The 16581-nt window shown below is 36.5% G+C and overlaps 1 protein-coding gene across 10 annotated transcripts in view; it reads right to left on the reverse strand.

Moving 5' to 3' along the window:
• Positions 1-16581, reverse strand: part of blmh (bleomycin hydrolase) — a 60065-nt gene that overhangs the window by 21079 nt on the left and 22405 nt on the right. For all 10 annotated transcript variants that reach the window (XR_015508381.1, XR_015508378.1, XR_015508377.1 and 7 more), the window contains 5 exon segments: positions 10180-10335; positions 9944-10102; positions 7992-8059; positions 7798-7915; positions 4782-4851 (listed from right to left, as the gene is read on the reverse strand). Coding sequence is in view for 3 of the 10 variants with exons in the window: in XM_087282489.1 (XP_087138615.1) it covers positions 4782-4851; positions 7798-7915; positions 7992-8059; positions 9944-10102; positions 10180-10335 (571 nt within the window). In the remaining 7 variants the exon portion in view is untranslated.

The raw sequence follows: 16581 nt of genomic DNA on the forward strand, positions 1-16581 counted from the left end.
TGGTCAAATACATGCTATTGTCATTGTTCAAAATATACCTAATATGTTTATTTGGATATTTGTAAATATACACCACTTCAACATCAATGTGATATACAGCAGCATCTCAAAGAATACCAGTCACAGTAGCAACTGCCAAATTTAACAACACACCTGACTCAGAAACTCGCGTATCAAAATTATCTCAGCGATTCGCTGTAGTGAATAGGACTTGAGAGGCAATTCATGACCAACTTCCAATAAGGAAACTCATACTTAAGATAATTTCGATAGCATGTGAAGGCAGCACCAGTCCTAGCACGTTTCACATGATAAAAAAACGAAACATATTTCCGGTAATTGCGATAAGAAATATATGATGTAGGCCTGAGAGATGTCTGATTTAGTGCCCACCTTGTGAGATGGGATTTTTCATCACACACTGAAAGCCGATAAGGCTTGTGAGTACAACTTTAACAGCAAACAGCGATTAACTCAGCCAAATCTGATGTCAAATGAAATCCTGATCCCATTAGCACCGCACGTTCTCTATTGTTCCACAGGGACACACCCTGGCTAGATTGCCCATCTGTTCACACCTCTCCAGACTGAACCGTTTTTGATTTTAAAACAAGCAAACACACACACATATGAAGTGTATTTTTCATTCAGGGTGTGTCAGGATCTTCTCGTGTCCAACAGTGGCTCCTGATAAAGCCAGTTCCTCTGTTTATCATTTAAAAAAGCACAACAACTTGACACAAGGAAAGTTTTGCCCTGCTAAAAGCAGGAAATGGATGACGATAAGCTTTATTTCACACAATGTTCGTGCTCCAACAATGCCTGGCCAACTAAGAAATGTCCACTGGTTCATCAAATGGTAAAAATACCTAGTGAAATAGAGCAGAACATACAGAAAACAAATGGAGCAGTAAAGCTTGGATTTCTCAGCTCAATTCTTTGAGTTTTCCAAATACATGAATGTGTGTGAAAGGGGCATCATTTTTGGAAGAGAAGAGACCAAGCCTCTAAAACAAACTGCTCAGAATGTGAAGAACAAACAGATTTTTGCTATAAAACATCATGTATATTTATGCAGCTAGCAGTCTTTGATTGTGTTTGTAGTAAAGATCATTCATTCCTGGGAAACACAAAGCACGTGAGAGAATATTTACTTCTCAATTCATCACTCCACGTCCACAGCCGTAAAATCTACAAGCTTCAGGGCCTCCAGCGAGCCACTGACCACATTATAAATATTCTGTCAGAATCAGTTACACAATTGCCCCTCTTCAACCTTTTGTTCGTGCCACGATATGTAAAGAGGCGTAAAAAAATAGTCAGGAATGAGGCATAAATGATCAATTATCCCAAGCCTGAAGCCTGTTTCTCTAGGAATATCAACTCGGACCCCCAGAGTGCATTATATTACTGTCTAATCTTTAGGGGAAACAAATATTATGACCAATTTGAGAGCCTGTGACCCCTTTGACCTTAACAACACATTTATTTTATGTCCCTCCTCATCTGGCTGTCAAACAATGTTGCTTGAAAAGCACAAAATACCCTTGATTTGTGTGTAACTGTGGCATTTTAAATTGGTAAACAGCTGTGATTAGACGTGATATGTGTTTTATTAATACAATGTGTTGTACTGCTGCTGTTTCTAAAACATTGGCAGATGTTTCTGGAAAAGTCAGTGGGTTAAAGTTGAAGCATAGAACTTCTGATGTTGGCACGGCTAGAGTGTTTTAGATGGTCAATAAGGTCTTTCGATGGTTGCAATGATTTAGCAGTTAACCTACGATATCGAATTTTAAAAATTCTACACTTTTTTGCCTAAATAAATAACGGAAAATGAATATAATATTAAAATACATCTAATTTAGAAATTTACTAAATAATTTAACAGTGTTTTTAAATAAGTAGTGTTATGAAATGCATTAAAAATTCAATATTAAATATTTAGGGATGTAACGATTGACCGTGAGCCGGTTGAAAACCGAGACAAATATGTGACGATTCAAATCAGTAGAAATGTTGAACAAATCGCGATACATTTTTTACATTTGTCGTGGACGAAAGTAAAGAGTGGGGATGGGGAATGGAATGCTGGTCATTGAATGGCGGATGGAGGGGTGTTGCTGATGAAAGTGAACAGGGTTGGGGAGTCATGGAAGAAAGTAAACAGTGGACGGGGGAGGAGGGGGGTCAGTAAAATGAGGTGCCGGATCAGATTTCAGAGGTGCCGGATCCGGCGTGTTCCAGCACAAATTAGGCCCAGGGCAGCAGTGTTAAATGACAGTGGTGAAGTGCGCCCAACAAAACACAAACTGTGTGCAAAATACTGCGAAAAGACATTCATTTACAATAACAGAACAACTAATATGATGCAGCACTGAGAAAAACTACTGTCACAGATAACCATCCGCAAAAAAAAAAAAAAAAAAAAAAAAAACTGTTAATAAGCCAAACAATGCGGACTGGAAGATTTGCAGTTCCACTTGCTCTAACAAGTGCTACATAGATCACACGGTGCATCAGTGTTTTCATAGAGTAAGTGTAAAGATGTTTTTTAGACCGAAAGAGAAAGTTGTTCTGTTACAGAAGCAGGTATTAGATTTATTTTACCCTCTACTTTTTAAATTAGTTTATGCATATTTTAATAATTTGCTTATTATTAAATATTTAAAAATGTTCAAGAGGATCTCTTCTTAAGTGCATCACACCGCTATTTAAACTAATATACTGCATAGCATTTAAGAAAAAAATAAAAACACTCTTCACATTACATTTGTTTTATATAATTTTGTTAAAAAATTGTAACAAAATTGTGATTTGTGAGATTAGTATCACCAGGTAAATCGTTACATCCCTACAAATACGTATTAGCAAATGCTAAAATAAAGTTGGCTTAATATCATCACTCTAATTAGAGGTTTTGAAAAAAACTATATGCTTAAATATGCTTTTACCCATGTGGGGCGTGGGCGGGGCTGTGACTTGCGCTTGAAATGGCTGCTGGACCGGTTGGCTGCCCGCACTCAAAGGTCTGTTTTCCATTACCCCTGTTCCCATCCCCTGTATCTATGTTGTGTCTTGCCGGTGTGCTTATGCTAAGATAGGGCTGTTTTTCTCCCTTTTCTCACTTTATCCTAATCAAGGGCAAGCTGAGGGGGTGTTTTTTTTGCCTAACTGTCCAAATGTATCTTTCTTCATTTCTCAATGCTACCTCCTATGATCTGTCTCCCCTAAAAAGTGTGATGTTTTGTGTATGGTCTGGGGGGTCCAATTTTCGCTATATGAAAGTGTAGTGACAAACAAAGGCTTGATTGATTGATTGATTGATGTTACACTAAGTTTGGGATTGTTAAGAATAATGTAAAAAACAGTAATATTGTAATATATTACAATTAAATGTTTTGTATTTGAATATACACTTAAGTCCTTACTGTCAAATTATCTCTTAGAAATCTTTTAATCTGTTTGGTGCTCAAAAATCATTTCTTATCATTATCATCAGTGTTGAAAATATTGTGCCGTTCAACATTTTCTGAATAATGTTATTGTACTGTACATTTTAAAGGGCATCTATTTTACAATTTTTTAAAAAAAGTTAAGCCTTTAGTGTTTCCAGAATGTGTCTGAAAAGTTTCAGCTCAAAACACCCACCAGATTATTTATTATACCTTTCAGGATATTAAATGTTTCTGCTTTGAACACACTGTAGCTGTTTTTGTGGCCTGTGTCTTTAATGCTAGTTCTCCCCACCCACCAATCTAACATGCCTGTCAGAGTGTGGCTCATTCTGCGCCTCGTAGGTGTCAGATAAACGGCACAGTGACAGACATGAAGGCAGCAGAAGTGAAGAGTGGGGGGCTCAGCCTGAGAGGGGCACCTCAGCAAATGAGGGCAAAGGGGCAGTGGCTCTAGCCACCAGGCCGCCCCCCTGTGGATGGCCCAGATGAATACACTATACGTACACACAGTTTTGTCGAAACAGCTTACAAAAGATGATTTCATCATAGGTGCCATTTAAATCCAAAAGAAGATCTATATGAAAAAGAAATAATCACTTTTGATCAGTTAAATCCGTTATTTCTCTATAAAAAGTACAAACCTCTTTAAAAGGATTTGTGTGCGCAACAGAAATAGCGATGTTTGTTTTAGAAACAAGTATCTTTGAAGTAGCCTGCCCATAAATATCTTCTTGAGTTGACTTTTCTCATTACACCATGTAAGGGAACAAGTATTTCAACATGGAACAAAATAACACCCATCACCTGTAGCACAACCTTCGAACTTTAAAAGGCAGAGATGAATCAATCTGCAAAGGAAAATATTTTCCCTAAAAACGAGCAGGCCAAAATACCTTGATAATCTTCTGAGGAATGCCGGTCCGAGGAAGCGGAAAGCAAAAGGCAGCGTGTTCATGTGCGCACACACTCATTCTCTCTCCAGGCAGCCAAAGCTAATTAAACAGCGCTTCGATGTAGCGTCTGTTTTAAATAAGACAGTGGGTATTGGACACGAGGTCCAGCTGTGAGCGGGTTTACAGATGTGCGGGGCATGACTAGCGCACACAGCGGGCTTTAAACCTCTGAATCCAACACAGACGCCATGCTAAATCAAATATCCGACTCCCGATGTTCACAGACAAGAGCTAAATTAAGCCATTGAAGAGAAAGAATAAAGAGGCCCAAGAGGTAATCCTGCAGCAAATTGAATTATTCGATGTCAAAAGCCAAACATCTGTAAATGAGAAATCACGCACGAGAGTCAGACAGATGGAGACCCCTCACCTTTATTCCCACGGTCATCTCCCCACGAGTTCTCCACACGCCACTTCTCATAACATGCCTCTTTCCCAACCTGAGGACGAGAGAGAAAGTGTGTCACGGTCACTGTTTTAGGACAACTAGGTTGATTTAGCACAGTGGATAAAGATAATGAATTTTCAGCATCATTACTTCAGTCGTCAGTGTCACACTTCTTGATAATCCGAGTCATCGTCTAAAACTGTCATTTTTTAAGACACATCCTATAAAACATTTATTATCATTGTTGAAAATGTGTTTTTATTATATTTGATACTTTCTGCTTCTCAAAAAATCATTTTGATAATTTTATCCAGCTCCCCTGTTAATCTCCGCTGGAAATGAATGACTTCTGATCTGTCATTTGTGGGATATAGTTCATAGGTAGCTCATTAGGTGCCCGAGAAGAGAAGAATGAACTTTGGACTCACACACAGTGACCTATGAGGGAAAACAGAGTAACTGCTTGTAATTAAAATAGACCGGATGTCTGCAGAGTGTGAGGAAAAAAACAAAACAAAGCAAAAAACCTCCAGGTCACACTGACTGCAATAATGCTAATAAGCAGACAGGGTCATGACCTAAGAAGCATGGTCATTTTTTTTACTGGGAGAACAGCACTCCCCTATCAACAATGAATTACGGACGAGCAAAAAATTTAGGGCTAAACCTTAAACTGACTTAGCGGCAACATTATAAATTATTACTCTATTTTACCCATTTTAGCTGCAACACTGACAAATGCTTTGGTAATAATAACTAGAATTACCCTACAGAATTTAAAATATGCTGTTTTTTTTCATTGTAAATTCACAGAGATATTTAAAGCTCCAGTCTACCATTTGAGATCCTAAAATCAGTCATAAGTGTCAATTGAAATTGAGATTTACACGTCATCTGAAAGCTAAACAAATAAGATTTTCATTAACGTATGGTTAATTATGACAGAACAATATTAGGCCAAGAAACAATTTGAAAATCTGTAATCGGTGTTAAAAAAAAAAAAAAGTAAAGTCTGTCTGGTTCTGGAGTCTGATTGGCTGATAGCCGTGCGATATTCTGCAAACAACAGCACTCGTACAGCCTCTTCACCCTTAGGTATTACTCCGCCAACATACAGCGACAAGCAGAGGGCACTACAATTTGACATATTGCAGATGTTGAACAACATAATATTGCAAGTATGCAGTTTATTTATAAGGATAGTGCCTAATTTAAAATAACTATAATTTCGGAGCATCGGATTCAGTGCATCGGCCGCCATCAGCCATGAGCAGAGCAAAGAAAGTGACTGTTGACATTCCGCCACTAGATGGCGACGGAGACCACATAATAAGTCCTTGGGGGGGTGGAAGCAGGATTTTCTCAGCGCAAGTTTCAAACTACAGCTGAACAGATCATTATAAACCAGGGCAGGGACATTCTAAGTCGAGCTCTCTCTTTTGTATTTTTTGTGCTGTATTTACACCACATAAACTGGTGTTTGCTTTGCTCTGGCTTGTTTGGGGTTAATTATTGTGAAATCCCGATTGCAACAGAAAAATACTGTGAAAAATCTGTAGACTGATGGCACTTCATGCTGTTCAGCCTTCTAATCTTAAAATGTGAGCACCTGTTTTGTCATCACTTTAGATTTTACACTAGAGAATCATTCAAATACTAGTTTTAAAGTGACGTTGGTTAATTAACAACAGTTTCTGTTTTTCTGATGGTCAGCTGCACATGTGAATAAATGGTGGAAGAAAGTAGTTTCTCTTACAAAAGGGTTTTGGAGGCTCTGTGTTTGATTCTCTTTTCATACACACGATGATGCCATTGACATAATAAAAAAATCCCTTTTTAGCTGTCTAAATGAAGTGCTTAGCAATGCACTTCAGTAATTAGATACCTAACCGTGTTTTGATCTACTTATGGTAGGAAATCAAATGATCTATTCAAAATGTTTTCATGGAACATGATTTTTTTTGGTAACACTTTAGTTTAGATCACAATTCATGCTATTAACTACTTGCTTTTTTCCTGCCAATTATTAAGATATTAACTGTTCTTTACTAGTTATAAAGCATGGTCTTATTCTACATCTCTGAACCTACTTAAAACCTAAACCCAACTTCTACCTTACTAACTATTAATAAACAGTTAATTAGTTTATTAAGCTAGTACTGCTTTGGTAATGGTTTGTTAACAGCGTGAATTGTGACAAACTAATGTGCTACTGATTTTGTCTTGTTTTCAATGTTGGCCCATACAAAGTAATTTTGGATACAACTAAAAAAAATAATCACACCACCACAAAACCAATAGTTTTGTAGTACAGGTATGGGTGCAAGATTTGGAAAAAAAATCCAATTGCGATTTAACTGATCAAAATTGCTAACTAAAATGTGATTTACTACCATTTCATAAAAGACTTACAGGTTTGATGTGGTAGTTTTTAAAGCACCAAAGTATAATCAAGTATCAAGAATCAAGACAGTGTAATCAAGTATAATCATACGGTACGCTACACTATGCTACTGTTTAAGTAAAACCTCTTAAACATTGCTTTTACCAATAACGTCAGTTGTCATGACAATAAGAAAATAACGACAGTATCTTAAATTCAATTAAATGAATTATATATTAAATCTTAAATATAAAGCTATATAAAACCTTTACATTATATATTTACACATTGTTCAGGATAATATGCTCATGAACTGTCAGAAGTTCCACAAACGATATGCTTGTTACAATATTTGATAGCACATTGAAATAATCGCACATTTTTAAATCAATTAAACGTGTCTAAGTTCAAGGTCACTAATTTAGTGGCAAAAAAAATTACTGCAAATAAAACATGAGGTTTTGTCTCTTGCACACCCGAGGGCTGTAAACACATCCATTCTCTCCTTTGGAATGGCATAACGCCCCTATTTATTTGCAGTCTGGAGCCTTGTATAATAATGCAAACGTGTTTGGCAATGCATGTTGTTTTTGATCATGCTGTTTTTCGCAATACCTTGTCAGTAACTGCGGTCAGGATCATGGCGTGGGTCATCATCGAGTCTCCGTAGATCAACCTTTCTGCTTTAGAGAGGTTTTTGACAGAGACGCCGAACACTAGGTCATGGTTAAACCTACAAAAATATACAGAGAATGCTCAGTGTCAGAAACATTCAGAAATGTCTGACCTTTTAAAGTAGCAATACTCACACATTCATGTCATTGATTCCTAGTTTACTGTGGAAATGTTTGCCCACATCACACCCGAACCACACTGCCTGGTGAGAAGAAAGACAATAATTAATACAGCAATAATGAAATCCATTTTCAGATGCTGCCTGCTAGCGTAACTTTCTTATGTAACGCTCTTAACTGTGCTAAATGACAGCAACATTTATTTTTAAACAAATCTCCAAAAGCAACATAAAATAATGCAAAAACCGTACACTTATGTAGGCATGTAAACCTCAACGAGTGAGAAAAAAAATTCCCTGTGAATCATTTATAATTGTAACATTTAGTGGTATATAATTAAGTCTGATGCTGTTGAAATATGTGGATGGACAAAATGATCAGGCCACTTAAAGAGTATTTAGCCACTGAGATTTGTTTTAGAGCTTTCATATTCTAAAGCTACTTCTTTAAAGAGACAAAAGCACAGAAAAAAAACATTATATTATAACCATCAAAATATTTTGTAACAGATTCACCACCTTTAACAATTAAAAACAACTGAAACGGGGATAATCCCCTAATAGCGATTAGACCCGGACAATTTGATTTTGAAGCATCCATGTGGAGAGCAAATCTGGAAAGAGTTCTGAGGATTTGGGTAGAAAAAGAGAGATTCTTAATGCATTTCGCTGAATTATTCATGGGATTTATCGGAAATTAAATCAGAAGAGCAGACCACAAGTGCGCAGTATATGTTGTCTTTTTTCATATTCTTACAACGGAATACAAAAGAAAAAATAATAATCAAGAAATGAATGCAGAGGACTGACAAGACTCCTTCCATTAGATACTGTTGATATAACATGTTACAATAAAATACCTAGTGTCGTGTCAATAAGTAGAAGAATTGATTTAATTTTATATTTTATTCATTCATTCTCCCCTTATGTTGTAAAACATGGCTTTGGGTGAATTAATAAATATTAAATGGTGGATAAATTGTAAAAAGTTTGCTATTTACCTAATCCATTATGTGGTGTATGTACATTCTAGGTATTCTTATTTAGAAAGCACAATTCTCATATCAATTTTGCTACTGTACACTACCTGACAAGTCTTGTCGCCTACCCAAGTTTTAGGAACAACAAATCATAAGTTGACTTCTAGTTGATCATTTGGTATCGGAAGTTGCTTATATGAAAGGCAAAGGCCTCTAAATTACGCTTATTTTAACAAAATTAAATATGATCATGCCTTGATTTTTAATGATATGAATAGGACAGCAAGGTCCGACTTTGCTCAGACAAAAGTCTTGTCACTTAACAGAAATAATGTACAGTATATGTACAGAAGTGATGGAGCAGTGGGAAAAGAATTAATTTTGTGTATGACTCCTATGAGCTTGGAGGAATGCATCCATGCATCTCTGCAATGACTCAAACAACTTATTAATGAAGTCATCTGGAACGGCAAAGAAAGTGTTCTTGCACGACTTCTATAGTTCATCAACATTTTTTGGAATAATCTTCAATGCCTCCTCCTTTATCTTACCCCAGACATGCTCAATAATGTTCAAGTCTGGTGACTGGGGTGGCCAATACTGGATAGAGAGAGAGAAAGAGGGTGAGGGAGAAGGTGAGGTGGTGAGTCGCACACCTAGTGATCTGCAGTTTGGCAGTATTCCTGGTTTCGACCGAAGAGAAGGGAGACTTGGTAAATACGAACTAGAGGTCTGCATTCCCGCTGCTGTATCGCGGGAGCCGACCAGATTTCTAGTGGTCCGGGAATGAATTTTGCGCATCCGCTTGGATTCTGTTTATTTGTTTGTTTGTGTGTGTGTGTGTGTACCGGGGTAAAATAGTGAGGAGGTTTGACGCTATTAAAATTTGGATACCGCCCAAGCCTAATATGAAATGCAAAAACTTTAAAGCTCAATATCTCCAAATCACCCTGATCATGGTGGAAACCTATTGGCTTCTAGATTTTACCTCTCCTTTCTTGATGGAATCTGCAGCGGCTTTCTTGAGCAGCTCCACAGGCTGGTTGTTGTATAGTGTTTTGCGACCGCCCACCATGTTGCTCAAGAACTCTACTGTGTACAGCTTCCCATAGGGGTTTTGAGGTCGAGGATCATTAACCAGGCATATCTGCACAGAGATCATATACAGTAAATGAGTGAGAATGAACGCAGTGCTGGAGCTGAAGGAGTCTGTGCTGCTCAAACCTTGTCCTGGAGATTATAGAGAGGCTTGACGTGTTCTGTGTAAAACTCCAGAGGTGTTAAAGGGCCCAGGTGGTGGAAGTTCTTGTCCTTGTCCCGGTATTCCCAACAGATGGTGTCTGGAGGACTGCCCAAACACACACTGGCCACCCGAAACACCTGAACACATTATTAAAGAATGAAAGAAAAAATACAAATGGAACTCAAATTGGATCACTATTGGCACACGTAAAGGATTAATTCGATAGACAATTGTAACTATTGGTTTTAGCCTGTTGAAAGTACTTGTTCTTGTCAGGCATATTTAGAGCAAAAACCATTTGATGAAATTAAAAGATTTTAAATCTTTACTTTATATGCACTTTCAAACCACTGAATTTTAACTTTGTGTCAGCAAAACGCTTTAACAGTTTAAAATATACAACACTACTAGAAATTAGAGTTGGGCAATTTTGACCAATTTGGCATCGTATGATCTCTAAAGTAAAACATCGTGATGGATGATGGCATCGTCGTCGTTATGAATAATTCATTAATTCATAACAAATTAATTTTGTAGCCTACCGTTTTAACTACCTCACCCACAGGGTCTTTGTTTTACCCATAACCAAACCATAAATAAAGATAAGCTACACACAAATTACCACCTGTTAATCACTTTTTCTGATCTGTATCGTTTTAACGGCGTCGACAAACTTGGTTTTGGTTAAAAAAGGTGCACAACCAACAGGAACCAACTAACAGTATCTGAGGTTTTCGCTAAAATTGCTAAGTACAAGTGTGAAAGTGAAAGATAGAAACAGTGCACTGACGCTGTGACACGTTACCTGACAGATTTAAAAGGCAGAAGAATCGTTAGATAGAGACCAGATTAATTAAATATTACGTTTAACAACTATAGTGAGACGTGATCCAGCAGTACATCCTTGATGAACTGTCCGATGTGCACTGCTCTCTGGGCTGACTGCTGGAGCTCAGATGCTGCAGCGCATGTCAGTGTGTGTTTCTGAGTGTGCGTGTGGTTTTCAGCGATATAGTGAGGAAGGAGGGCTTTCCAGAAATGCTACGTGAAACGACAGTGTGGGCGTAGATCGTTTTCGTTCTAAAATGCCATTTTAAAACTAAGACTTAGTGTAAACAGGGCCATGTTGGGTTTTTTTCGCAAATGGGTTGCTGCTGTGACAAGGTCGCGATGTCGGCTCAGTATCTTGATGGCTATAGGTCATCAGCGATGGACAATGGCATCGTTAATCGACCCAACCCTATTAGGGATGCCCTGATCGATCGGCTGGAGATCGGTATCGGCCAATAATCATTTAATGACTCGATCAGTAATCGCTGATCAGGCCGATTTCAAGAACTGATTGCAAATGTATGTTTATACGTTTACAAGCAAAGAAAGATGCACTTGCACACCAAGGTTATACATACAGCAGCTACTGTATGTATTTAGGCCTTTTTATATAAAAAAAAAACCCTAAACTGAGAGTTCTATATTTATGAAAATATTCCAAGTTCACTAAAACCTGGCTGGAAATATTAGAATAAAAAAAACTTTAAAATTGTATTTTTTTTTTACATAAATATATTTAATGACATGACGTCTTGTTATTTATGCAGGTTTAACTGCTTCATGCATCAAATAACTATTTATTGATTGAGATGTTGAATTCTTTCATCCTTTGCAATGTTTCCAAATTGTATTGTTTTATTGTTAGTAAAGCTGCTTTTGACCATAACATGTTTACACCTAAATAGTAAAAAAAAAAAAAAAAAGACCTGCTTCAGGGATTATATGCAGCATCCTTCATTTATTCTCTTAAGAATAAATAATTAATTCTCTTAAGAGCATCATACTCAGAAGGAAAATGTGCTTTACGCATCAGAATCGGTACTCAGAAGCATCAGAATCGGTACTCTGTATCAGCTGATCACCATGACAAGGTATCAGTACTCTGTATAGGCTGCAAAAACCCTGATCAGAGCATTCCTAAACAATACTTGAATTATTGAATTTTTAGATTTAAGACAGGTCAGATTTTATACAAATACATGGTTGATTTTAGAACTGCAAGTATATTTTGTGTCTCCAAAAGAAATATTTTATTTCTTTTCAAAAACAACATGTTTACTCTACTAAATTAAAGGATCATTTGCCTGGAACCTCTTATTTCTGTGTTATTTATAATTTCAATAATATTTTTGTGTCTGCCCCAATATTCTGGTAAAATTAAGATAGACCAATAGCAGATTAGTTATTTTTCAACCCTGTTATTGTGAAACTTTGTACTTACTTTTTAAAAACTATAACATGTTCTGTTTTAGAGATGCCGTGTGGTTTGAGGTTAGCATCTTGCGCTAAAGCACAAAATCGTGGAAAATTTCAACGTTGTTAGTGAATAAAAGTTCAACAAAATATGTTAAACACCAATTAGTAAAAAAATCAAATGTACCCCATCACATTAAGCATTTTGCAGAATTACAATAAATATTTGGATTAGTTTGTAATGGATTAGTTTATCATACATTATACATTTGTTTTACATCATTCCAGTTTACAGAAAATTAATGGAAAAAATGCTTGAAATGTACCCAATTTTAGAACAAGTCACGTTACAATGAATGACGATGGAACATTATTGCACCCACATCCGTGACCAACCAAACCACTACTCATTTGAATTGAGAAAATATTTGTTTATGACCACTTTTTAGTCATATATCACACATTAAAGTGAATTTTATATAAGTCTATTATACAGTCTATGGACTTGCTGTATCACAGACACCAATGTTTTAACATTTTTTTTTTAAATTAGCACTTTCTATAGCCATCTGATATTAGGCATGCACATATTTATGGCAATTGTGATTTTTGAAAGTATTACATTGCTTTGTAAATGTTTGTTATTTGTTGAGTCTTCCCATACAGTTGAACATAGCGATTGGACCCGAAAGCCACTTCGCATGACTTCACACTTAATAAGCACATTGACAATTTATTTTCACAAACATAAATTGAAACATTAAAGTAGACATATTACTTGCTTTTTATATATTTTCTGTGTATACAAAATACATTTTATTGCATAAACACACCAAGACACCTCAGCTTATGTTTATGATTTTTTTCAGGATACATTAATGGACAAAACGTTCAGAAGACCATCTGTATTTAAATTGAAAAGTCTTCACTGTTATGTTTAATTAATTAAAGACATCCACTTCATTAACGACGGAGAAATTTGTTAAAATAAATAAAGCGCAGTGATCCTAAACTGAATGGTAGTGTTCATAATGTAAGTTCTCAATCATTATGAATCCTAAGCATCCAAAATGAAAGCTCATTTAAGTTTGAACTCTAATGCCAAATGATTTAAGATCAGATCCTAAATGGGAAAAAGTGGAAAAACAATCTGCAAGCTTACGCTTTAACCAGATGAAGCAGAGATGAGCACTAAAAACACAAACAGTGTGTGTGAGGCGTTCAGTGTTTGACTTTGCTACTCTTTATTCTGAACTCAAACTGTTTTTACTTCTCAGAACTTCGCCTTTGTTACTCCAATCCCAGGCATTTCCTGCTCTCTCCTAACCGCAGCCTCAGCTTTACATATTGAAGCAAAGATTTCTTGTGGCCAAGATTAACTTGACCCTGATAATACACATTTTTTTGGTCATCGCAAACGCACAGGCAGGAAACTGGACAGATAAGATGCGTCTTTTTTGCTTTTTTCCCCTTTTGGCATTTACAAGTAAAGGCATCTACAAGCACATGCATATTGATGGCATTTCATGCCGTTCAGCCTTATAATCCTAAAATGTGAGCAAAATCATCGGTTTTATCAGCACTTTAGACATTATGCTAGAGAATCATTCAAACACTAGCTCTAAAGTGACGTTGGAGAATTAGTAACTGTTTCTGCTGTTCTGACATCAGCTGCAGTTGTGAATGAATGGCGGAAGAAAGTATTTTCTTGACAGAAGGGTTTTTAGACTGTTTGATTTCCTTTTTTATATAAAGGATTATGCCATCAAACTGTTGTACAAATGCAATATCACACTCATAGCAGTGTGATGTGGCTGTATATCATCACTGGTGGGACACTAAGCATGCCTCCCCACCAGTGTCGATATACAGCCACATCACACTGCTACGAGTGGGATATTACTCATATATAGTCTCATATTTTAATAGTGATTTTAGCTCCCCTCTGGAGTTTGGCAGTATAAATCATCCACTTACATTTGCAAAACATTATTTCGATTCATCGCAAGGACTTAACCTTTACAAGTGTCCACAATGACCCTTTTGTCAATCTATTGTACATTATAGACGCTCTTCAGAGTAGAGTTTTTCTCCATCTCTTCTCTCACCCCATCCCAGCCCTATCCTGGAAAAAAGAGCCATTTAGCGTTAAAGTTTGTTTTCTCAATCCAGTCTTCCCGGAGGGAGAGTAAACAGTGACGGCGCCCGGCCCTCTTTCCTCCCTGTTGACCTGCCGTTGGACCCAGATGCTCAAACCGCACAAACAGCCTTGCCGTCGCACGCTCTCACATCCTCTCTCCTCCTTGCCAGGTTAGATAAACGCACAGTCCGTACAAATAACACTGGTGCTTTTTTTTGGCCTGTTGAAAAGTGGCGCTCACACTAAACAATGGCTGAGGCTCAGTGACGTTAGTTGAGAGTCAGCGAGTCAATATTGAAACACCTGTCTGAGGCTGGGTGGCCATCGGGACCAGGGGCACAACCGGGGGAAGATGAGCCCGCCACAGACACAGTGGAAATCTTTTCTTTAAGAATAACGAAACGTGTTGTCCAAAAGCAGTAAATCTCATCTGCTCCTGCCCTTGTGTCATGCCTTAGCTTTGGATAATGTAGGATTGAGTGAGTCATAGTAACTGGCCGTATGGATGCGGTGTTATCCTGAAATCAAAAGTGCATTTGTGTGGATGGAATAAAGCCACGGGGAATCTAATCTGATTGCTGGTGCTCATGAGGGTAACGTGAGATCATATGAGGCTTATTTTGTTGTTACTGGCCCTTATAAGTAACAGTAAGAGAAGTAGGAAAACAAATTGCAACACAAATGATACTGTATATATATATATATATATATATATATATATATATATATATATATATATATATATATATATATATACATACATTTTCTGTTTTATTTATGTTTATTTTTATTATTTTAGTTTATATATATATATATATATATTTATATATATATATATATATATATATATATATATATATATATATATATATATATGTGTGTGTGTGTGTGTGTGTGTATATATATATATATATATAAACAAAAAACTAAAAACAAGATTCCACAGAGCTAAATGAAAATAACAGACAAATAAGACAAAATAGTTTAAAAAATGCAAACCAAATTCAACGCAAGTCCTTAAAAGGTACAAATCACAAAAAACAATAAATAAAAACAATCCTTCATTTAAAAAAACAATAAACTACAATTAACCAAATAAATATAAATTAATTAAACTGAATGACCTAATTAGCTATAAAATCAACAAAATGCAAAGACAACAAATTTTAAAACAACAACAAAAAAAATAGAGGAAAAAGCTTAGCATTCAAATGAATGGCTTAAATAATAATCTTAAACAATAAGATAAACAAATAAAGAAGTAATCAGCATTCGAAGTAGATCAAAACATTTCTACACAGTTGCCTTTTTTCAAATTCTTTTGAACCACACACACACACACACACACACACACACACACACACACACACACACACACACACACACACACACACACACACACACACACACACACAGCGGTAACAGCACTCGTCCAGCCTCTTCACCCCTGTGTATTACTCTGCCCAAATAGAGCAACAAGTAGAGAACACTACAGTTTGACAAATATTGCTGCTGTTGGATAACATCATGTACTTTTGAGGATTTTTTTTTAGTGGAGAAAATAGTTATTTAGATTGCAACTATGCAGTTTATTTATAAGGATAGGGCCTATTTTAAAATACTTATAATTTCTGAGAGACCGCATTGGCGGCCATTAGCCTGTCATTGAGCAGACCGCAAAGACGGTTGACGTTGTCCATCCACAAAATGGCGACAGAGACTGCATAATAAGCCCTAAGAGGAAAACTACAGCTGAGGAAATCATTATAAAACAGGTAAAAGACTTTTTAAAGTCGATTTCTATCTTTTTTATGTTGTAGTATTTATACCATATAATTGTAGTGTGTCGAGTATGAGATGGGACTCATCTTAAAGTCTGTTTCTAATGAATCTCCTGTTTTCGCTACTGCAGACTAGTTCAGTAAACAGAAAGAAAGAAGAAATGCCTGCATGTGTTAAGCGTTTTTCCTTATCACAAACGCAACAGGAAAGTTCATCT

This window comes from Danio rerio, chromosome 15 (genome assembly GCF_052040795.2).
Source record: "Danio rerio strain M-AB ecotype USA chromosome 15, GRCz13ab, whole genome shotgun sequence".
Taxonomy (NCBI): Eukaryota; Metazoa; Chordata; class Actinopteri; order Cypriniformes; family Danionidae; genus Danio; species Danio rerio.